Source organism: Nyctibius grandis, chromosome 8, assembly GCF_013368605.1.
Source record: "Nyctibius grandis isolate bNycGra1 chromosome 8, bNycGra1.pri, whole genome shotgun sequence".
Lineage (NCBI taxonomy): Eukaryota > Metazoa > Chordata > Aves > Nyctibiiformes > Nyctibiidae > Nyctibius > Nyctibius grandis.
Genome location: NC_090665.1, coordinates 5,880,203 through 5,901,248, shown reverse-complemented (window position 1 = coordinate 5,901,248; position 21,046 = coordinate 5,880,203). Strand labels below are relative to the sequence as shown.

At 41.7% G+C, this 21,046-nt stretch overlaps 1 protein-coding gene across 1 annotated transcript in view; it reads right to left on the bottom strand.

The window, feature by feature from the left end:
- FNDC3B (fibronectin type III domain containing 3B) overlaps positions 1–21,046 on the bottom strand; it is a 203,536-nt gene that overhangs the window by 42,419 nt on the left and 140,071 nt on the right. The window contains exons 10-19 of the mRNA XM_068406683.1: positions 20,083–20,221; positions 19,690–19,743; positions 11,005–11,129; positions 8,270–8,444; positions 7,584–7,670; positions 4,565–4,703; positions 3,930–4,001; positions 3,312–3,430; positions 2,373–2,478; positions 513–685 (exon numbers count right to left, since the gene is read on the bottom strand). Of these exons, the coding sequence (XP_068262784.1) occupies positions 513–685; positions 2,373–2,478; positions 3,312–3,430; positions 3,930–4,001; positions 4,565–4,703; positions 7,584–7,670; positions 8,270–8,444; positions 11,005–11,129; positions 19,690–19,743; positions 20,083–20,221 (1,189 nt within the window). The remainder of the gene's footprint in view (positions 1–512; positions 686–2,372; positions 2,479–3,311; positions 3,431–3,929; positions 4,002–4,564; positions 4,704–7,583; positions 7,671–8,269; positions 8,445–11,004; positions 11,130–19,689; positions 19,744–20,082; positions 20,222–21,046) is intronic.

Sequence of the window (21,046 nt, the reverse complement as noted above, 5' to 3'; positions counted from 1 at the left end):
CACACACATTAACATGCATGTACCATTGTGGAACTGCCTTTATAAAAAACCCTTGGAAAGACGCTCTTGAGCAAGCAGAACCAACCCAAACCTCACTGCACCATCAGGAATCTTTCAACAGGTCTCCGTGGACATCAGATAGAATTTCTGATGTACTTGGGAAGGCACATCTTCCAAGGATTTTGTACAACAAAATAATCATCAAATCTATAAAGCATGCAATTTTTTCAAAAACAAAAAATTCATTAAAAATGCAGGCTTTCCTCAAAATATATCAACACCTCTGTGAAATTTCAGTGCTTGTTTTTACACAGTTAAGATTTAAAAACAAAAAAAAAAAAAGGAGGAATGCAGTGGAAGGGGAATAAATACGTTCCTCCTTGTAAACAGATATGACTGTTAGCAGGGATTTTGCACATTTTGGTCCAGGTGATTTTGGCCAGTCAAATCACATCAGTACCTGAAATCTCCTTTTAAAAAAAAGTATGTGCACTCTGGCACGCTGCACGTACCCCGCCATCGTTCAGAGCTCTCACTCTGAACCGATACGTTGCTCCAGGAAGGAGGTTGCTGACGGTGCACTCCAGATCAGGACCGTGATAGACTTCAGAAACAACTTCTTCGGGTTCTGTCATTTCTACACTGTACTCTGAGACGGGACAGCCACTTTCTGACGGAGGGACATCTAGAAAGAAAACATATAATTCATATGCTAGGAAGCTTAATTTTTTACTTTCACATACCACAGATATAGATGTATATATATATATATATACACATATATACACACACACACACACACACAGAGACACACAACTATCAGCGATGATTTTCTTCTTTGATAGCTACCTTACTTGCAATATCTCAGCCATCTATATGATTGACATTTTTAAAGCAAATGAGTAAAATTACTCTTAACTCTACACATTCACCAAGTCAGATCGTCATATGGAAGAGCAGTAGCTCCCCCAAGGCAATGATCTTTCACCCTGGGAAGCTGTGTTTGATGCCAGGAGGTGACCACCTACTTTTTAAGCAGAACACAGTGGCTACCATCCTCTTCTGAGGATGAAAAAATCTACTCAGCTTCTTTTCCAGTATCAAAGGTGGTGTTGTGTACAAAAAAAAATGGTCAGTAAGGCAGGAGAAAAGGTACAGAAAGCTGCACAAAGAATGGGACTAGTGCTGAATACACCCTTTCTGGGACAGAGAGAAATCAGGAGGTACATGGTGGCTGTCTGATCCAGTCTTGGCTGCTGGCTATGGTGGGTCATGTACACTCCAGAGCTACTACTTACATGTGGGATTTCTGGCAAAGCCTCATTAACAGCCAGTAAAAATATGAACAACTGCCATCCTTGAACTTTACTAGTCGCACTGCTAACATTTATGAGATTCTAAATCTCCGTACAATGATCCAAACCCTGCACTTCACTTGGAATAAGTTTTTTGGGAAACTGAATTTGTTTTCTGTGCCTGTATCTGTTTTGTTGTGGGCACCTTTTCCCCCATGAAAACAATGTATTTGATAATATTTGAATGTTATATCACAAGCCAGTACCACAGAATCAACCTGCCTGGGGTCCTGAAAAGCAGTGCTCCACCGTAAGGGGTACAGTCTTCCAGGAAACAACATGGTATCTTGGACACACAGGTGAATTTTTATACTGGTTTTGAGATATGTTTGTCAGTTAGAAATGGTGCTGCTCTAGAATTTAGCTTAATGAACGACACCACAGAACTTTGGACACTGAAGGATTATCATAATAAAGAAAAAAATCTGTTGAATATTGGCATGTACTTTGTATTCTGAAAGATGTGCATTTTTTGACAGTTTAGTGTCATGTCCATGGTCCAAGTCCTTTGCAAAATTACAGGTGTTGAATGGATTGTGTTATACTCTGGATCAGGGCTTAAATGCCACCCAAAATCTTCAGTATGTTCTAGCTCACATTTCTGAGAGAAGTCCTATATTAGAAGTAGCAAAACGCTTCTGCTAAGTCAATATTGAAAAAGGAATAAAAAAAGATCTTGAGTCACACAGTGTTTTTGTGATAAAAGGATGGTTATTCTAATATAGCTGATACTTTATAGTCCTGACATAGAGATAGGTCCTAACTAAAACAAAAATGGGAGCACAGTATCAGGGCTAAAGGACAGCTAAGTTCAGAAACCCAATGCAGAGCCCCAGCAGTCGATGAGAAGTTGGGCTTCTGACTTGTACAGACTTTACTGGACTTTGCTTTGTACTCCCTAGTAAACAGAGCACGCTGCAGCTTTTCAGAGTCCAACAGAAACAAAAGCCAAGGCAAGTTTAGCAACTAACTGTCAAGATCAAAGCCATTCAACAGTGGCACGCTCCAAGGGCTTACCCCATTGTAGCTGTACTTCTTTGTGCTTCGGCTTCCCCAAAACTCTCGGTGGCCGGCAGTGACCGGGTGCAACACTCAGCGTACGGACAGGTAAACTTTCAGAACACTGGAAGAGAAGAGGAGCTGAAGTTAGCTCTGCGGTACGATTACCGCCTACAAAGCGAGGCATGATTAGAAAGTGGCACAAGAAATTGTTTTCTACAACAACCACTTCATAGAAATTTATATAAACAACAAAGGACAGGAGATGCTATCAAGCATGTTACTTACATGCAATTAATAGAGTTCTTTCATTAACGTACTCAAAACTGTAGCACAGAAAACTTTGATGGCTAATGTTGTGGGGTTATTTATTTTAATTTTCCTTGTTTTTAAAATAATATCAAGGCCTAAAGTACTCAATCATTAAAAAAAAGAAATCAAAGCAGGAGGAATAAAAGTGTAGGTACTGAAATGGTTTTAAATCAAAGAAGGGAATGACAGGAACCAGTGGCTGGAAAATGGAACCCAAAAATTTAAAGAAGAATTCAGCCACAGGAAAGATAATTAATTGTTACAACAAACTACCCCTACTGCATCTTCACTCACCAGCTTTGGTTAGTACAGGCTCATGTACGTGAGAGTCATTCTCAAGCAAGTGGCCAGATCAGAGAAACATGATGGTCTTTTCTAGTATAAGTATAAACACCTACAGATTGCTTTTGAGGAAACAATCTCACTAAATTGCTATTTGCCTGAAAAAAAACCCATCAGGTACACACAGAAGTCTTCTAAAATTCAGCAACTTGCAACATAAGATTAACCACAATCAGTGGAGCTTTACTGTGCTATGGGAAAAATAGTCACCTGCTTTTTAAAGCAGGAATCTTTTACCAAAAATAGCAGATAAATCTCTGAAAAATAGAAAACCAACAGTCCTTATTGTTAAATAATACTCACCTGACTGTGTCCGCCAGTGCTGATACAGCATGCCCGGAGTTTATACAAAGTGCCTGGTTTCAAGTGAGTACAGGTATATTCCGTAGCCGATCCACTATATGCCACTTCCCATTGATTTGCTAAAAAATGAGATATATCCAAGTTACAGAGAAGTATAATGCGAGAAGTTTACTAGTGTCTAGGAGGAAAGAAAATCCTTAATGTGGTCATCCACAAATGACATTTCAGGAAAGTCATTAGTGTTAATATTACTATGAATATTATTCAGCTTAAAAACATACATATACACATATATAAATATATATACTTACAAATATAAATATTTCTAGAAATATATTAAAAACATCAAATCAAACAGTAGGTTCAGCCCTATAATCTAAAATTCCAGAAAAAGAGAAAAAGAGCATACTTAAAAAAACACAATAAAAGCTCCCTAAAACCCAACCTAAACTCTCCCAGGAACCCTGCAAGTTTTAAGGCTGCAAGTACGTAACTCGGTTTCAATCATATCTGCAGCATCAGTGCATTAATGATAATAACAATAATAGCCCAAAGGGTCAGTACTTATCTATAGTAGCCAGAATGGATTGAAATGGAGGAAATTTGTTTCAAGTTTACCTTCCGGACTTCCTTGAGAAATTTCTAATAGATACTTTAGGATTTCTGAACCTCCATTATCCTGTGGAGGATCTGAAAAAACAAGGCAAGTTGTTAGTAAATCAAGATTAGGAGTGAAATGTAACAAAAAGATTACAGAACTTGTCTCTGATTCTGCTCCTTCTCCTCCACAAACTCCCCCGCACTAACTACACCAAAGAATGTACAGCAGAAGTGGGCAGCAGACGTTAGTTTTCAGCATGAGTCAGAATAAGGTGGCTGGATAATGATCCTACAAACAAAATGTATGGAAAAAGCATCGAAAGAGATGCAGCATCGAGGCTTGTCCCATCGATGAAGGAAGCAGCTGGCATGATGCTGCAATGGAACACAAAACGGAAGGTGAAAAGCCTGAAGATGCACTTGAGTGCAAGTTAGTCAATAAAAACAAGCAACATTTTTGATTCTGAAAACATAAGAGCTTCTACACATCTTTTAAAATATAAAAAACTTAAGTTGTCAAGCTCTCCAAATATGTTCAACTTTGGACTGAGAAGCAGCATGAAAAATCAAAGGTCTAAAACATATTTACATAATTTTATTTGAATTTATTATGACCCAACAAAGCTCTACTATGACAAACTGAACTGGCTTACCCCACTTCACACTAAAGCCATGAGATGTTATCGGCCCCTTAATAACAGGTCTGGTTGGAGGTCCTGGCCTGTCTGGGCTTGTTGTACAGACCAACACTTCGCTGGGAGAACTCTTTCCTTCCACATTGGAAGCAAACAGCTGAAACAAAACCACAACAAGTTTACCATCGTTTATTGTACTTGCTTTTCTGACAGTTCTGCACGAGACTTCTTTTCATAATTGCACAAATATCATTAAACTGGCAAGTATGTCACATCCCAACAAAGTGCGTGGGATGCTAATAACAGATATTAGATTGTCACGTTGTTTCTTTACAAACCACGTTGATTTTTCCCCTCCCTCCCCTAGCAATAGACCATGGCAGGTTTAAGATCAGAGCACCGCTGTTTTTCCCTTTGAAAAAAAAAGTCACGTGGCAACTTGCAGTTATTTACTCATGAAAGATGAAAACGATGACAATAACCACGCTATTTTTGTTTTGAAGGTATTTCAAACTGCTATTTTAAGCAATTTAATTCAGAGTATCAGTAATCACACATTTAAAAGCTTAAGCAGCATGACACGTAAACAAGAAGCGCGTAACCTACAGCCACTGAAATGAGCAGGATGAGCACAAAGACAACTTTTTCAGCCAAATCCTTCACCTCTACTCAAGAACACCTTCTTCTGACTTCAGGGACAAGGGTGCTAAGCTAAGAGAAGACACAGGGACCTGGCCAGGAGTCTGAGCAGATCAGGATCGTACAAGAAACCCCAAATGGCACCATGTTTTGTGGCTGCTGAGAGCTGTATTAGCTCATGCTAGTCTCTGGGACACAGATTTGCTGCCAAGGAAGTGAGTAATAAAATATGTATTACAATTACTAATTGTAAATATAAGCTAGCAGGAACTTTTCCACTTGGGAAGCTCTGTTGTTCTCAGGAGCAGTCATTTCTATCCTCTCTCCTAACAAAGGCGTCTCAGGAAAACAATGTGCAATTTTTAAGGCCAAAAGTAACTGAGGTTCCCTAGCCCATACGCTCGCTTTAAACAAGTCACTAAAGCCACTACCAGCTCCTGTGTATCATCTCTTCCTTCTTCTCTGACCATTCTCCAGTTTAAGACATCTTGCCATGAACACCAGATACGTGAGGTAGACAAACATCCCAGTAACAGCTCTAGGGAACCAGCGTGAGCTACAAATGTCATACAACATTTATACATTTCCCCTACGTAAACAGCTAAAGATTGAACTACCCCAGCAGGAACTGAAAATTCAAATTAAATTGATTGTTCAAGCAGGATCTTCAACACTGTCAGAGCCACAGCTTCCCCAACCTAGAGTCTCCCATCCTCTTAGTACAAATAAAAATAAAAATTTGTTTGTTTCCAGGTCACTGATAAAATCATGAACTAGTATAAACAGTACTGCTTTTCATGGAACCTCACTAGAAACAGCCACTGGTGATTCCCTTCTATGCAGACACGTCAAACACTTCACAAATATCTGCACCTTGCTGTGTTGTGTTTGGTATCATTTGCCCTCCTGTGCCAAACCCTCACTCTGTACCGAACAAATGCCTTTCCAACGATGTATGATACTACCATTGTCACTTTAATTAACCAACCTTTATTTCATCAAAACTGTTAGCAGGATGTCTCCTCTGTAGGCACACATTGTCTGGCATAAATTAAATTTCCCTCAATTTCTTATTATTATATTTGGGTTCCCCAAAGAATCATATTTTGCCCAGGTTCAAAGACAAGACTAGAACTTGCCAGATAGCCCCAGCGTGAGTTTTAAAACACAGCTGTGATCCTTGGGTGTCTGTGTTTGGGTTTGTTTGCTGTGTTTTATAGTTTCGGGGATCCTTCCCCAGGTTCGTAGCTAATTACTGCTGGTCCGCATGCAGCGAGGGAACGTCTCAGTGCTGAGTCAGATCAGAGTTGTGCTTGTAACCACTGACACGAGGCTACACGTTTGCTCTGATACCAACCCAGTTTTGTAAAATTCATGTTTAATTTGAAAGCAGGGCTGCAGAGCAGCACTAACCGTCCTTCTCCCTCAGCCAGCCGCAGCAGCTTTTACAAGGCTACTCTAACAGGCATCGTCTCTGAGCAACACCACAACAACTTTCTGATTCTTCTGGTAGTTCCTCATGCAACTTCACAAGGTCTTCTGTCCCACGAAGGAATACATGCAAAGTTGGTTTTAAGGATTTAAATGAGTCTTTCGGTAAAGGTTTTTTTTGTTGCTCCTGAATATACTAAGACATACAGAAGCCAAGTGTTTTTGAATCGACACAAACCTATGACATCCTTCTCTCCCCACACTGTCCACAAACGACAGCCCGGCCGTGGGGACCCATGACAGCCCGTCTGGTAAAAACCACACCGTCTTCTCCTGAACAGCAGCACCTGGCCCTTATGTTGTGCTTGATGGCTTCAGTAGTAGCAAGGCAGACGAGTGAATTTTGTGTTTGCAAAAAGACTTCAGAGCGTCTCTCTTGGGGTCAGTGTTTAGGAGCACCCACAGAGCAGGAGATACCAACGCTTGCTCAAAAAAAAACCAGCTCCAAAGCCAGCCACATGTACATAGGAGATGGAAAAGCTTCAATTTCTGCATGTCAGGGGGAGACAGGCCGCTGAGCTGGGGAAGCAAGCTGTGCTCTCTGGGCTCCTTACAGTGCTTTCTCCATCATGTAGAAATGAGATGGGTTTATGACCATGGATCAGGTTTTCGAGGAGCAATGCAGCCGACTACAACCACCTCAGGCCCTGAGCCACACTTTTACAAGATCATACCTGACACTACACAGTACCAAGAACCATGCCTGTTCCAAAAAGGCTGAGCAATGAGCATTTTCTGTAGTAAAAGTAAAAATTAAAAAAGTAAAAAGTAACAAAAAAGTTTAAAAAAGTAAAAATTGGTTTAATGTATTAGGTGTTGGTATAAGATAGATTTGCATTTTCCCACAGTGCCTGGAAAAAAACAACACAGAAAATACTATGCAATGACAAGAGGAAAAAGATTTTACCCTGAATTTATACTGTGTGCTTCTTCTGAGATTCTTCACAGTACAGGCTTGCTCCTCTCCAGTGTACTTTGGGTGAAACACACTATCCTAGAAAACAAACAAACAAATTCCCATAACTGAGGAGTCTGAGGAAGTGCTCTCTGTATTACAGTCTGTAGCTAGAACACATTATAGCAAAGGGGCTTTATAGTTGAGTGCTTTTTAAAAATTATTATTACTACTTTTATTATTATTATTACTTTTAAGCTGCAAAGCCACAATAATTTTCCTTCTAGAAGGATGAAACTGATCTGAATAATATCATTTTGCTGTAAAATAAGCACAAAACCAATAGTGACAGTTTAACACGTTACAGAAATAGAAGTGACAGATGACAGCATGCAAGCACATCACAGCAGCGAGAAGGACACGGCAGACTGAACTGGTTGAGGACAAGCTGCCCTGCACCTTACAGACTTCTGTGAAGCTTTGTAAAGGAACCACGGATGACAGTACAGATTTTTAGCTAAGGATTCATAATTCTGCTGTGGAGCAGAACAAATCACACAGCTCCTTCCTGCCAAGTACCCAGTATTCCTAAAAGACCCTCCAAAGCAGCAATCCATAACCTTCTCAGTGATCTTGAATTAATAAATGAAAACTCAATCCAAGTCATGCAGTATACTTTATAGTAACATGGTACTTACGTTATCTTCTTCCTGAATTTCCAGGGTGTAGGAAATCACTTCCTCTGCTGTACATCCTTCTACTTTATTCCACTGCAATGCAATCCATGTAACACCAGCTCGAACAAGCCTTGGTGCAGAAGGGGTCTGAGGAATATTACCTGCAGTATAGCATACCACCTCCTGGCTGTACCCACTGCACAGGGACAGAGAAGGAGAGAGATGAATATTAAAAAAAAACCAAACCAACACAACAACTAAAATAAATCAACCAAAAAATGCCCAAACTAAATCTCAGTGTATTTACAGAAATATTTCACATTTTCAAAAAAAATCTAGACAATGTTAAAATTGCCTAGTTGAAAAAGATAAGCACACAGTTAGGAAACGTCAGAACTAACAACAGAAAAAAATGCAGAATTATGTGCGTTCTCACAGCCATTTTTACAGATCTCATCGTAATAATATTGGAAAAAATATTTGATTGCCTAAAAATATTAACTTACTATTAACTGTGAAGTAGCGGAAAATTTCATTTAACAAAGGGGAACCAAAACATAGGAAATAAAGCCCCAAGTGTTCAACTTTTAGATGTTGAACTTGAGACGCAGTTTCCACCTTTTATAAACTCAGAATACAACTTCTATTTAAGGTACACCTCTGAAAGCCAAGTGCTTCAGCAAATCTAGTCCCACTGTTTCAGACATCCCCCTCCAGAGAAAGCCAGAAAATTCACCCAGTCACAACCATTCATGCTCAGCATCACGTAGGAGCTGTCTGGTGCAGGCACAGATACCTTCCAGCCCTCCAGGCTGGCTCTACTTCTTTCCGTCTTTCCCTGCCCAAACTTCTTTGCATTTTAAGCTGAGCATAAAGTTGCTCTTTTGTACAGCTCAGGTTGCAACCAGAGAGAACATCTGCGGCAGAGGAGATGCATGCTCTCATCTTGTCTAAATCCCAGCACACAATGCCTTGAAACGTAATAGGCAGTTGTGTCGAGCAAGGGTAGGGAGAGTTCTCTTAAGACTCCATGCAGGATATATTATGTACAATGGAAATTTGACAACAAAGTTTAAAATGGACAGATTTTGGTGAATTTTCAGGAGGACAACATCAGAACTCTCAACTGAAGGTCACGTTCTTGCAATTTTCAAATCTCAGTTTCCAAAGTACAAACGTATTTTGTTCCGTAAAGTCATCGCATGAGTTTAATATACACAAAAGAACACTTTTGTGAAAATATTCTTACAGTTAAAAAAATCCACCTCTAACTAACACCCGAACCAGACAAAAATAATCGCAATGGTAAGTCCATAAGCATTATAACCAACCAAAACCACCTTACGACATGAAGTGTTAGAAGACGTTATCATGTCACTATTTTGAGTGCTGCCTGTAAAAATAAGCCATGTGCTGGTGGTGCTTATCTCATAGATTAACACAGAGCAGCTGATCATAAATATAGTTCTTAGTTCACTCCCTCCTCTATAGCCTGAGGAAAAAAGAGAGAGAGAAGAAAAAAAAAAAAGGGGGGGAAGGGTTGAAGCATGCCCTAAGATATTTTAAAAATCTGGAATCTGGCAAAGAAAAGAGATGCCAGACTGGGAACTTCACACAAACCCAGCATCCCCCTTCCATTCACAGGCAGCAGCTCCAGATCAAGCCTCTCTCGCTCCAGATCAAGTGTTATTTCCATCGCGAGGGAAGTAATCTTGCAAGAAGTTGGCAAAAGGGACTCTGTGCACACATGAACAGTCCCAGTGCATCTCAGAGGGAAAACACAGGAACGTGAATAAAGAAACTTTTTAAAGCTATATATTACTAAGAGGTTTGTGTTTTGGAAGAGAGAACAATACAGGAATCTCCCTCAGCAAAGCACATTGTTATACACCACTAGTGTTTCTTTTTCTGTCCTTCTTGTAATAATGATTAGATCCTGTTTAGCTAAGAGGGACAATAAAGGAGTATACAAGAGCACTGGATGTTTAGCCTCTTTACAGCTAAACTCTTCCTGTCCTACGTTCTTTCCGTGAGCACAGGGGCACACAGCCCCTGCAGCACCATGGCTCCCTGGGCACGCTCCGGTCCCCACCTGCACATTTCAGCCCAGCAGCTCCCGGAGGATTGCCCTAAGTCTGATTTCTCACTGTCTTCATTTGAGCGCATCTGTTCATGTGTAAAGAACAGCACAACCTGAAACCCATCCTGCAGGGCGCCTAGGTGTGCCCGTCCTCTCTCACCCTTCTCTCCTACCCCATCAGCCAGCCCTGCCAGTCCTGCGAAGAAGGAAGGGACTGTACTGCTGAAAACAGACAAACGGGCTTTGCTTTAAACCAGAAAAATAAATATATCAAGATCCTTTCAAAATCTGTAACTCTACTTCCTTTTGCTTGTTTTTCTTGGTTCACAGAGGTCCCTAGTGGGAATTTTACATAACAGATGTATTCTTTTTGTGTTAGGAATAGACCACAAAACACCATTTAACACCTCAAAAGGAGCCTATCTTCTCAGGCTAACCTCATCATGCTGAAGGTACACGGCGATTCCCTGGGAGGTGAATGACACCACCAGGGAAGGTGCAACTCACTCTAAAGCATTAATAATAGAGCAAATCTTAGATAGTTAACTCAAAACCATAAAGAGAAAAACCAACCAAACAAAAATCCCCCCAGAAATTCCTCTTTACACTGTCATTGATAGTTAAACTTTTCACCTACTGCTTTTTATGAAGAAAGCGTGTGCTTTGGGTAACTTACCTAGTACCGATGTCGTTCTGAGCTGCTAATCGGAAGGTGTAACCCAAAGCTGGACACAGCTTAGTCAACTTGCAATGCTTCTGGCTTCCAAAGTAACATTCTCTGAAACCACTGTTCCTTTTTCCCTAGAAAGAGAGCAATCTGTAATCAGATATCTATGGATCAAAACCACACCGTACTTGTCTTAGAGAGCTGTTAAATGATATTAGAAGTAGCTGCTTTTGTACAGGCCCTGTGCAAAGCAAGCTGTGACGCACTGACAGCACTGCTACGCTGCCTAAAACTACACAGATCGATCACTTAAGGATGAAATTAATGTCTGAATTGACCCGGTCACAGGAAAGCTGCCGCCAACACGTTTTTCAGCACCTCGCCCCGCCAGGCCCTCCCGGTCCCTCCCAGCCGCTCCATCCCACGAGAGGGCTCTCGCTCCCCGCCAGCCAGCCCCGGCCGTGGCACCCCAGAGGGACCAGCCCGGGTGCAACCTCTGCTCAGCACCATGCCCTCCGGGGCAAAACAGATGTACTCATCGCGGAGGATATATTTAACGTGCCAGGTTCTGTAGCCGTCCCACTGCTGAGAGCAAGCAGCGTGTGACAAGCAAAGAGGATCTGCTGGAAAGCATCTAACTTTGTTAAGAAACCAGGATGCCAGAGGTATGCTTTACTGGAGCTTCACATCAACGTGACCCGGAGCCCTGACAAAGCCAAGATGGGGCAGCAGCAAAGGAGGGTATCGAGACAGCTCTCTGGCTCCCAGGTCCTTCCTCAGGTACACTAAGTACAACCCAGCACGGCCGAGGACAGGGACATTCAGAAGTTCTCTCCCTCCCTGCCACGGTTAAAACAAAACAAACCCCTTTTCAATCCAACCCAATCTGGTATGCCCTAGGGTAAAAACAAAGCCCAGCTTTTTGCAGGACAGAGACGCCCAAGATGACAAAGAATAACTGGTCTCGCCCTATGCCACATGTGGGAAGCGGTCACTTTGAAATCTTCCTGGATAAAGGGCCTGGACTGCTCAATTCTACATAAATAATATCTGCCTGATTTGAAGCAGTTTAAAGGAGGTTTAATTTCAAAACCTCAATGCAAAATTAATGGACAATAACACTACAAAGCACCCCAAAGCACACCAGAAGAGAAGCCTAGCAAAGCACAACCTTATGCTCAAACTGGTGCAGGAGACAAAGTTATACCCATCTCTGCAACTTCTGGTGTAAGAGCTCTGCTGTGCCATTATTTTTGGCACCTGCCTCTACAATTTTTCATTTTCATTTTATCTTGGTAAAATTAACATCTGCCCATAGACAAGACTACTTATTTCACCTGATACACACCAGCTTGACAGAAGACACAATGTTTCTACACCTAAGCAGATTATCAGGAAAATTATTTACGCAGGTGTCCCTCACTGCGGCCAACAGCCTCACCTGCTGCCGCCTCCTTCAGCTCAGTCTGTCCTCCCATGCACCGTTCTTCCGCCACCTCAATACATCACGTCATCATTAAAGATTTCAAAAATGCCCAAGTGGGACATACATTTTCACTGGCCCATTCTCCAGTCCCCATCAATCTCCAGCTCTTTTCACTCGGATTGCAACACAGAAGGAAGAACTCTATAAAAGGTTTGTAGTAAATCTCCAAAATGTGTTTATCAAGCTAGAAACGATCACGCAGACCTCCAGCACAGCACAACAAATTGGAGGCACTGAAAAGTAATTTAGCACACTGGCAAACAGCCATAACTTATTTTTATTTATCCAGTGTGATCCTACACTTGTTCTAGATCTTGGTCTTACGCACAACCTTCAACTTCACCCACCTGCTCCAGCTGTAACATTACTGTATGGCTCAAGTAGATTAAGGGGCGGAATTGGAAGAGAATCATGAATCCTAAAGCAAAAGTCTTCTGTAAATGAGAAAACTTTTTCAGATCTAAAATCCCTAGAGAGAGTTATATGATAAAACTCTTTTTGGACAAAAATAATAGGTTACCATAATTCCCAGCTCAGCAATATCATATTTAAAATCCAGACTGCACAAATTAGCAATCCTATGTTTTAGTAAAATATCAATTCATCAGTGCAGGACTACTAAGAATAGACCTTTTTCCCCCCTATGCATACTTTCTTTTCTAGGTTTAGATGCATTAAATTGATTTTTCCCTAACTCTTCAATGACTTCACTATTTGTAAACCAGTTGAAAACATTTAATCTCTTTCTGTTTTCTGCTTAAGAATGTATTTTTTTTATAATTTTCTTATGTTTTTTCTCCAAGAGAACAAAGTGACCAAACACTAAGCATGGGATTGACAAACAGATGAACAGCGATGGCTGGCCAAAAAGGGAAGTCATGGAAAATCTCACCTGCAGCACAATGCCTGAATGTGCTGGCATGGACCAAGCAATGGACCAAGGAAACTCCAATTTCTCAAACTGGTGGGTTAAAACTTTGCAAAGCTTGCCAAACATTTACATGATCTTCAACTTTATAACAGTACAGATTATGATATTGTATATATTTTTCTTCTAGAACTGGTATCGTACATTCCCCAGACTCGCTCAGAGACCAACCGGTATTCAAATTACTCAGACTGGCTGGTATTTCGGATTCTATTGGCACTAATTGGAGAGGTTGGCCGATATTTCTAATCATCCTGGCATTAATAGCCTGGAAATAGTCTCTCCGCTCTCTCCCTCCCAAGATTTATGAAAGCACTAATGCTGGCATAATTACAGACAGGAACAACTGGGAGGCTGGTACTGGCTGCCACCCAAGAGTCTTACAGCTTTCCCAGAATCCTTCTCCTATTTCCTTGTACACTCGGCATCCAAGTTTTAATCCTTTAAATAATGTTGCGTAAATTGCTTAAAATATACTGTATCATTTCCGCAAATATTTCTAATCCACAAATTTCAGAGGGAGAGCAGATACTGTCCGACTTCTTCACTGCCCTGCTTTCTTCAGCCTGCACTCCCTATTCTTCATGAGGACAACCCATACGGTGATGATCATCAGGGCCAGCCCAAGGAAACAAGAACAATTCAGCTTAGCAAGTCCAGTAGAATTTGCACAATACTATAACCCAGCATTTTAACACAATTTTTAAGACTTTTGCCTGCTATTTCACAGAATCAACTAGATTGGAAGAGACCTCTGGGATCGTCGAGTACCAACCTTTGACCTAACACCACTGTGTCAACTAGACCATGGCACTAAGCGCCACATCCAGTCTTCTCTTAAACGCCTCCAGGGATGGTGACTCCACCACCTCCCTGGGCTGCCCATTCCAATGCCTAATAACCCTTTCGGTGAAGAAATTTTTCCTAATGTCCAACCTGAACCTCCCCTGGAACAGCTTGAGGCTATGCCCTCTAGTCCTGTTGCTAGTTGCCTGGGAGAAGAGGCCAGCCCCCACCTCACTACACCCTCCTTTCAGGTAGTTGTAGAGAGCGATAAGGTCTCCCCTCAGCATCCTTTTCTCCAAGCTAAACAATCTCAGTTCCCCCCAGTTCAGCTATATTTCAAGCTACACACTCACTTAAAACAGAGTGCTTAAGTTTGTCTTGGAGATAGCCTTTATTGAGACAAGGGTTATGAGATTTTAAACAGGTTTTGTTGACTGCATTCCCTCAGCAGACCTAGTAAACAAACACAAAAGGAGGAATGGGCCACTGCAGGTACAGTGGATGCAGAAATAGAGCACAGTCCTTCCCAAGACCTCCCAGCAAAAGACTGAATAAAAGCTGCCAGCACCAGATCTGCAACCAGGAGGCATGGCGACGATCTGCCGCGGGCCATGCCAGCATCAACTTCTGTGTTTGGTTCATACTGGCAATAAAAAGCAACAGACTGATATTCAATCTGACACAAAGGTGTGGAGCACACTGTCAACAATTACTGTAACACACCCTAATATCTCCACAAAGCACTTACCATGCAGGCTCCTACACAAGTGACTGAATTTTCTACACAGACAGAATCACAGAATCAACTAGTTTGGAAGAGACCTCTGGGATCATCGAGTCCAACCTTTGACCTAACACCACTGTGTCAACTAGACCACGGCACTAAGTGCCACATTGTCTTTTCTTAAACACCTCCAGGGATGGTGACTCCACCACCTCCCTGGGTAGCCCATTCCAATGCCTAATAACCCTTTCTGTGAAGAAATTTTTCCTAATGTCTAACCTAGGCAAACATTTAGAAGACAGAACAGGACCTACGAAACATCCCTAAAATATACACTAACACCAATTTTATCCAAGACTCTCCTCTTGCATGTCTCGTAGGAGCGGCATAGGCACCAAACAGATCTAGAGGGCAGAAAGGTGAACAAACACAAGTCCAAGCAGGAGTGTGGAGCTCCATGTATGTGAATTCTGGTGGACCATCACTGAGATGGGGACATGGTTCAGTGGTGGACTTGGCAGTGCTAGGTAACAGTTGGACTTGATGATCTTAAAGGTCCTTTCCAACCAAAACGGTTCTATGACTCTGCATGGCGCAGATTGTCAGCTAATACAAATGAGCACGTCTCTGCTAGCCTCGAGAAGTTTAAAACTTTGTGGCAGAACAAAATTAGCTCCATTTACCTATATATAAACTTAATTATTAACTCCCTGTCACCAAATCATTCAATAGCATGGTATTGTCTCTGTCTCTCTCTTGAGCAAATTAGAACGAGATGCTTACTGGATCAGAATTAAAGCTGCTTCTGCATTATATACAGAACAGCGACACACACTGCATGAGAGGGATGTCCTTGTCTCTGGCTCACAACAGTCCTCCGCTTTCCCATCGAGAATGAATAGGATACTCTTGCTATCCATATGCACAAGAGAAACATTTATTTACCACCGCTTAATCACAGAATGATCAATTCACGTCTAATTAGTAACAAAGGCCTGATTCTTGCAGCACTGCCAGCGGCATTTTTCAATGCAGTTACAGTTTACTGATTTTGCTGAACGCTGGCACCAGGAGGAAGCATCACCTCCTTTACACGGATGTTTTCTGTTCGGTATATTTTTAATGCTATTTTTTCCGATTAGCCTTTTGCTTACCCTGAATAATCAATCCTGGCACAAAGACATCAATTGACTAGTCCAGGTTTGTAAGTTCAAGGGGTTCAGGTTTGTAAAGTTCATAGAAAAAGAGCCAGAAGGTGGAGTTTTCCTTAATTACTACTTTTAACTGATTTTGTTGCCAGACTACTGTTGCCAACCCCAGCACCTGAGGTGCAGGCATGTCCAGATCCCACTGAGTCCCACAACACCTGAGAAGAGTGGCTGATCCTAACTCCTCTGAAGTCAGTGGAAACTCTGCAAGCGTACATTGAATTTATCTGAGTGACAATTCACTGAACTGACCTCTTACTCTGTTTTTAAAGAGTGGAGATCATTCTCCATGGTTCTTCACGCATTTTAAGCTACAACAGTTTTATTATCAAGGCATTACAATGATAATTCAAAGACCTATGTCAGTATTGAGAAAGTATTTGCATTTTCCAAATAACATGTAACGCCAGTCATGTCACAAACAATCCAAATTGGGAAGGCAAAAGGTGGAATAACTGGAATAGCTTTATATATCGACTACTCTTTCCCAGAGTCTGCAGATCAGTTAAAAACCCAAAATTCAGAACTAAACTGAAGAACAAGAAGCAGCTGGGTAGGACCAGCACATATTAAGTACTGTAACCTTCTCTTCCTCAAAGTGGGTCAGAATACAACACACCTAATTCCAGTGAAGAAACAAACAACTTATTTGTGTTTCATCTAAAGCTCGTCTAATGAGGTGAGACAAAATTTTTAAACTATATATCAGAAAAGACAGCTAAACCAGCGAATGGGAACAGTACTGCGCCTGTTCTCAGCAAGATACAGTAAGATAAAACACCAACCTGCCTCAGACCCCTTTCTCCAGCCCCTTGAGTGACCCTCCAGAGAGGGGGAACCTGCAGCAGGTACGTGGGGTGGCATGGGGCTTGCCGAGGAGCGCTGCACCCAGGGTCCCAGGCAGACCCTAGCACCTCGGCCCCGTGGGACTCCCCAGCTGCAGCCCCAAAGAGATGAGGTGCTGCCCTCTTGCTACAATTCACCACCTCACCTAACCCTAGGGCTGTAAGACATGCCGCTTCTGCTGTCGTTTTACAGAACTATTTATTTTTTGCACACACGAGTGATGCCACCTACACACCTTGCTGCATTTTAGATGCTGTAAACTATGCCTCTACCCTGTAAAAACAGGAGTAACTAGCTGAGATACTGTTGAGCATCTGATACGCTACCCTGCCCCAGGAAGGGACTCAGCTTCAAGGCGGATTGCCATTTTAGGGTGTTTTTCTAACTTTATCATCAGATAGATTTTGTGTTCTCCACTCATGCAAAGCCCTCTTCTGCTTTGCAGCCACAATTTAATTTCCTTCTGATCGCTGATTTTCCCATGTTTATATTTTATTCTGTGCCCTGTAGCTAATGAATGTTGCTCTAGCTGAGATCTGGCAGAGCATTCGCTGTTGCCTGGCAAGGGTTCTCCTCTTCCTTGATGTATTTATTTCTCGATTTCACCAGGACACAGTGTGGCATTGTAACAGAGTCAGTGCTTTTGCTTACGTGGAGTTTACACAACCAAGTGCAAAGGGTACAGGGCACTGCAAGTGAATTCTCTTTTGTACTCGGGTGCCATAACTCCAGTAGCTAACTTCACCCTGCGTCGGAGCCACAACTTGCAAAGGCACATGAAAAAGTGAGTCGAACAGCTTGCCAAGCTCACCGTCGCAGGGAGATGAGGCTCCTGCAGATGCCAGCCGGCATCTTCAGACTTTTTCTTTAATAAGCCTTAATAGCAAGCTTTAATTCAGCAACTCAAAATTGCATTTCTGTCTCATATCAGAGGAAAAAAGTTTTCAGAGAAGCTACACCTGTGGCATTAACTGTCTCACAACCAGACAACTACATTTCAGTCAGGAGTCTTGTCAAACCATTGGAGATGTACCAAATTAATTTGTGCAGGGCCATTATTCTTTCATCTTTGCTGGCTAGCTATCCGCTGGATCTCAGATTTCAGGACTTACTGAGAAAACAAGGTAATTAAAATAGATAGACTAAGGGAATCAGGATGCCTTCATTTTTTTCCCATTGGTACATGAGCTAGCCTAAACCAAACTACTTTTGCCCTGTGAAAAACAGACATCGTAACAATTCTTTCTGAAGACAAAACTCTAGGTATATACTCAGTATTAAAGGGTTTACAGGACAAAAGCATTTTAGAATTGCCTTACATATATCCAAATTATTACTAGGCTCCATGTGGACAAAATTAACATCAAAAGTATTTGTGCTGTATTAATGGTCTGTTGTTGGTTGTTCTTCTGACAAGACCTTCTGTTGCTTCCCTTCCCTTTGCAGGCTGGAATCATTCATGTTTCCACTGCTTCACTGCTGGTGATGTTGCGTTCCCATGTCTCCACGATACTGGAAAGCCTTGCAAGAGATCACAACTGCACAGTCAAGGTGTCACAGAAGGTGTGACGGGATCATCCTGGCCCATCCTTTTGGAGAAATGTCTTTTTAATCTCCTTTCCCAGACTTCACAACTCCACTTTTTTCTTCTTCACTGATGACCTTTCCCCTTCCATTATGCAGAGAGGGACAGCAAGCCATTCTGAAATTATTGCTTAATTTTAATTTGGTTCAGTGGGTTTCTCATCCTGCAGACCCTGCTTGCTGTGATACTGCATACAATGTTTGCCCAGTGAGCAATTCCAAATGTCCGACATGTAGCAGAATAATCTGGGAACACGTTATTAGTGCAATGATGGAAAACTACTAATAACAGAATACCCCCTTAGAATACTATTTTTAGACTACTAAAAACCTCGAGATGTTTCTCAGACTGTACAACTAAACACCCCTTCACATTCTTCACTACCTGACTCATCACTTTTTTTCTTTATGTGTTGCCTTTTCTGTTACCCTACACATATTTTTTCCTTCAAAGATGATATTCACTGACTCATGCTTTCTGCAGAAATACAGCTTGCACAACAGAAAGGAAGTAGGGGATGGAGGGAGGATTCACAACCAGAACCCACCTCCAGCAAACGCTCCACATCTCTTGCTTTTGGCACTCTCCCCGACAGCACGCTGCTCACTAACAATGTAAGATATTTGGGACAGAGAACTTATTTCCTTTTGTGTCTGGAAGGGGACTAACTGCCACTATGTAAGGGATACTCTTATTTTGACCCTGAATACATTCTCTGTAGAACAGGCTGCAAGATCACGGCTCTTCTCCTTTGAGGCAGGAACAGTGTTTTATCCTGCGCTCAGACAGCATCCAGAAGAAAGAGATCACGAACAGAACTCCAAGATACAACACAAGTAATTAAATAACAAGTAATGCTAATTAACAAATAAAGTACACCAAATGAGCAATAAAAAGTTACACTTCAAGAGTACAGAAGCAGAACATTGTCTCTGCATAAAACACACCAATGAGAAGTTTTCCCCCCACTGCCCCTTTCACCTTTCCAACTCTTTACCGTAAATGCCGTCAGGATTTCATTTTCCTACTTCTACTTTCTCCTGCGTTTAATTATTTTTCTTTACTCAGCAAATCCTTGTAAAGTCTGAGTGCCATTTATTTATGTATTTATTTCAACTAGTTGCTACTTACCTCATCCCACTCCAGAAGGTAGCTGGTGATTTTTGAACCATTATCAATGGGTGCCTATGAACAAAAATAAACAAAGGGTGATTTGGGGAATAAGAGAAAACTACTTCCCCCACCCCAGGCAAATAACTACAGCTTAAAGTGAAACCAAAGCCTGGGGTTTTGCACATAGCTTGGCAACCTCTTAACGAATACCGAGAAGAAGCTGGACGTAATGAAACACATACATTTTAAAAGTCAAGGCAGTGCGTGGGGATGGATTTGTCAGAGCACAGCAAGTTCAAGTCCCTTAATGAAAAATGACTGTCTCAGCTTTCCGTTATTTTCAACAGTTATGCTCCCTGTTGGTAAACTGTGTTTTTCACTGCTTTCTCACCCGATCCAAGCATTACCTACCTTCCATTGTAAGGTCAAGGAGCTTTTGGTCCTGTGCGAGGGTTTGGGTGGGAAGGGACACTCTGGTGCTGAGCTGTGAGTGGTGAAGCTGACTGGCTCTGAGCAGGATCCCTTTACTGAGTTGTACATTGCATATACCCTGGAAACAACGTTCAAATGGGTTATAAATTTGCTGACAGCTACAAGATGAGACAGCACTGCCTCAGCCACAGTATTTGACTACCAAAGCATCCACAATATCATCCACTAATGGTAGATTTCTCACAGACCAGTGGCTATCATTGTTCTACTTCGCTTGATACAAGTATGTAAAAAAAAAAATCACAGGAGAAGAGGAACAGAGAAGTGTTTGGTGCAAATACTCCCATAGCCCACTGAGTTATCACCATCATCTTTTCCCTCCACCACTACTTCCTCGCCTATTGCCAGACTTTCACACACTGTGCTGAAATCCTCTTCACAATACAACAGAAAGTATGAACTCAGGAGAAAAAGGTATAAACTTTAATGCCTGGTTTACATTTGATTCACATGTGCCATGTTGACTGGTGGTAACTGCTGGTCTCCTCCCATGGGTACAAGCATCTCCTGCACAGCTCAGGTGTCAGCACTTAAGGGACCTCCATGAATTATAACTGACACAGCTCAGGAACATTGCTCTGATAAACTAAAAATCTTCAAAGCAAATTTGATTTTAGGCAAATCCTCTATATATCAGCACAGAGGGGGATATACAATACCAAATAATGTGGGAAAGCAAATACAATATAGTTGAGCACTTCCTCACGAGGTGCTTTTCTCTGAAAAGTTAATGATGTTATTTTTCCCTTTCACATTTTCCACGTAGCAAAAGAAAAGTGCAAATGGGAAGTCTTCTACTCAAAAAACCGTTCAAACCATGACCAGACGATGACCTCTAAGCTGGCTGTAGCTATTGTGCACTTGAATGCAGAGTTTAAGAAAG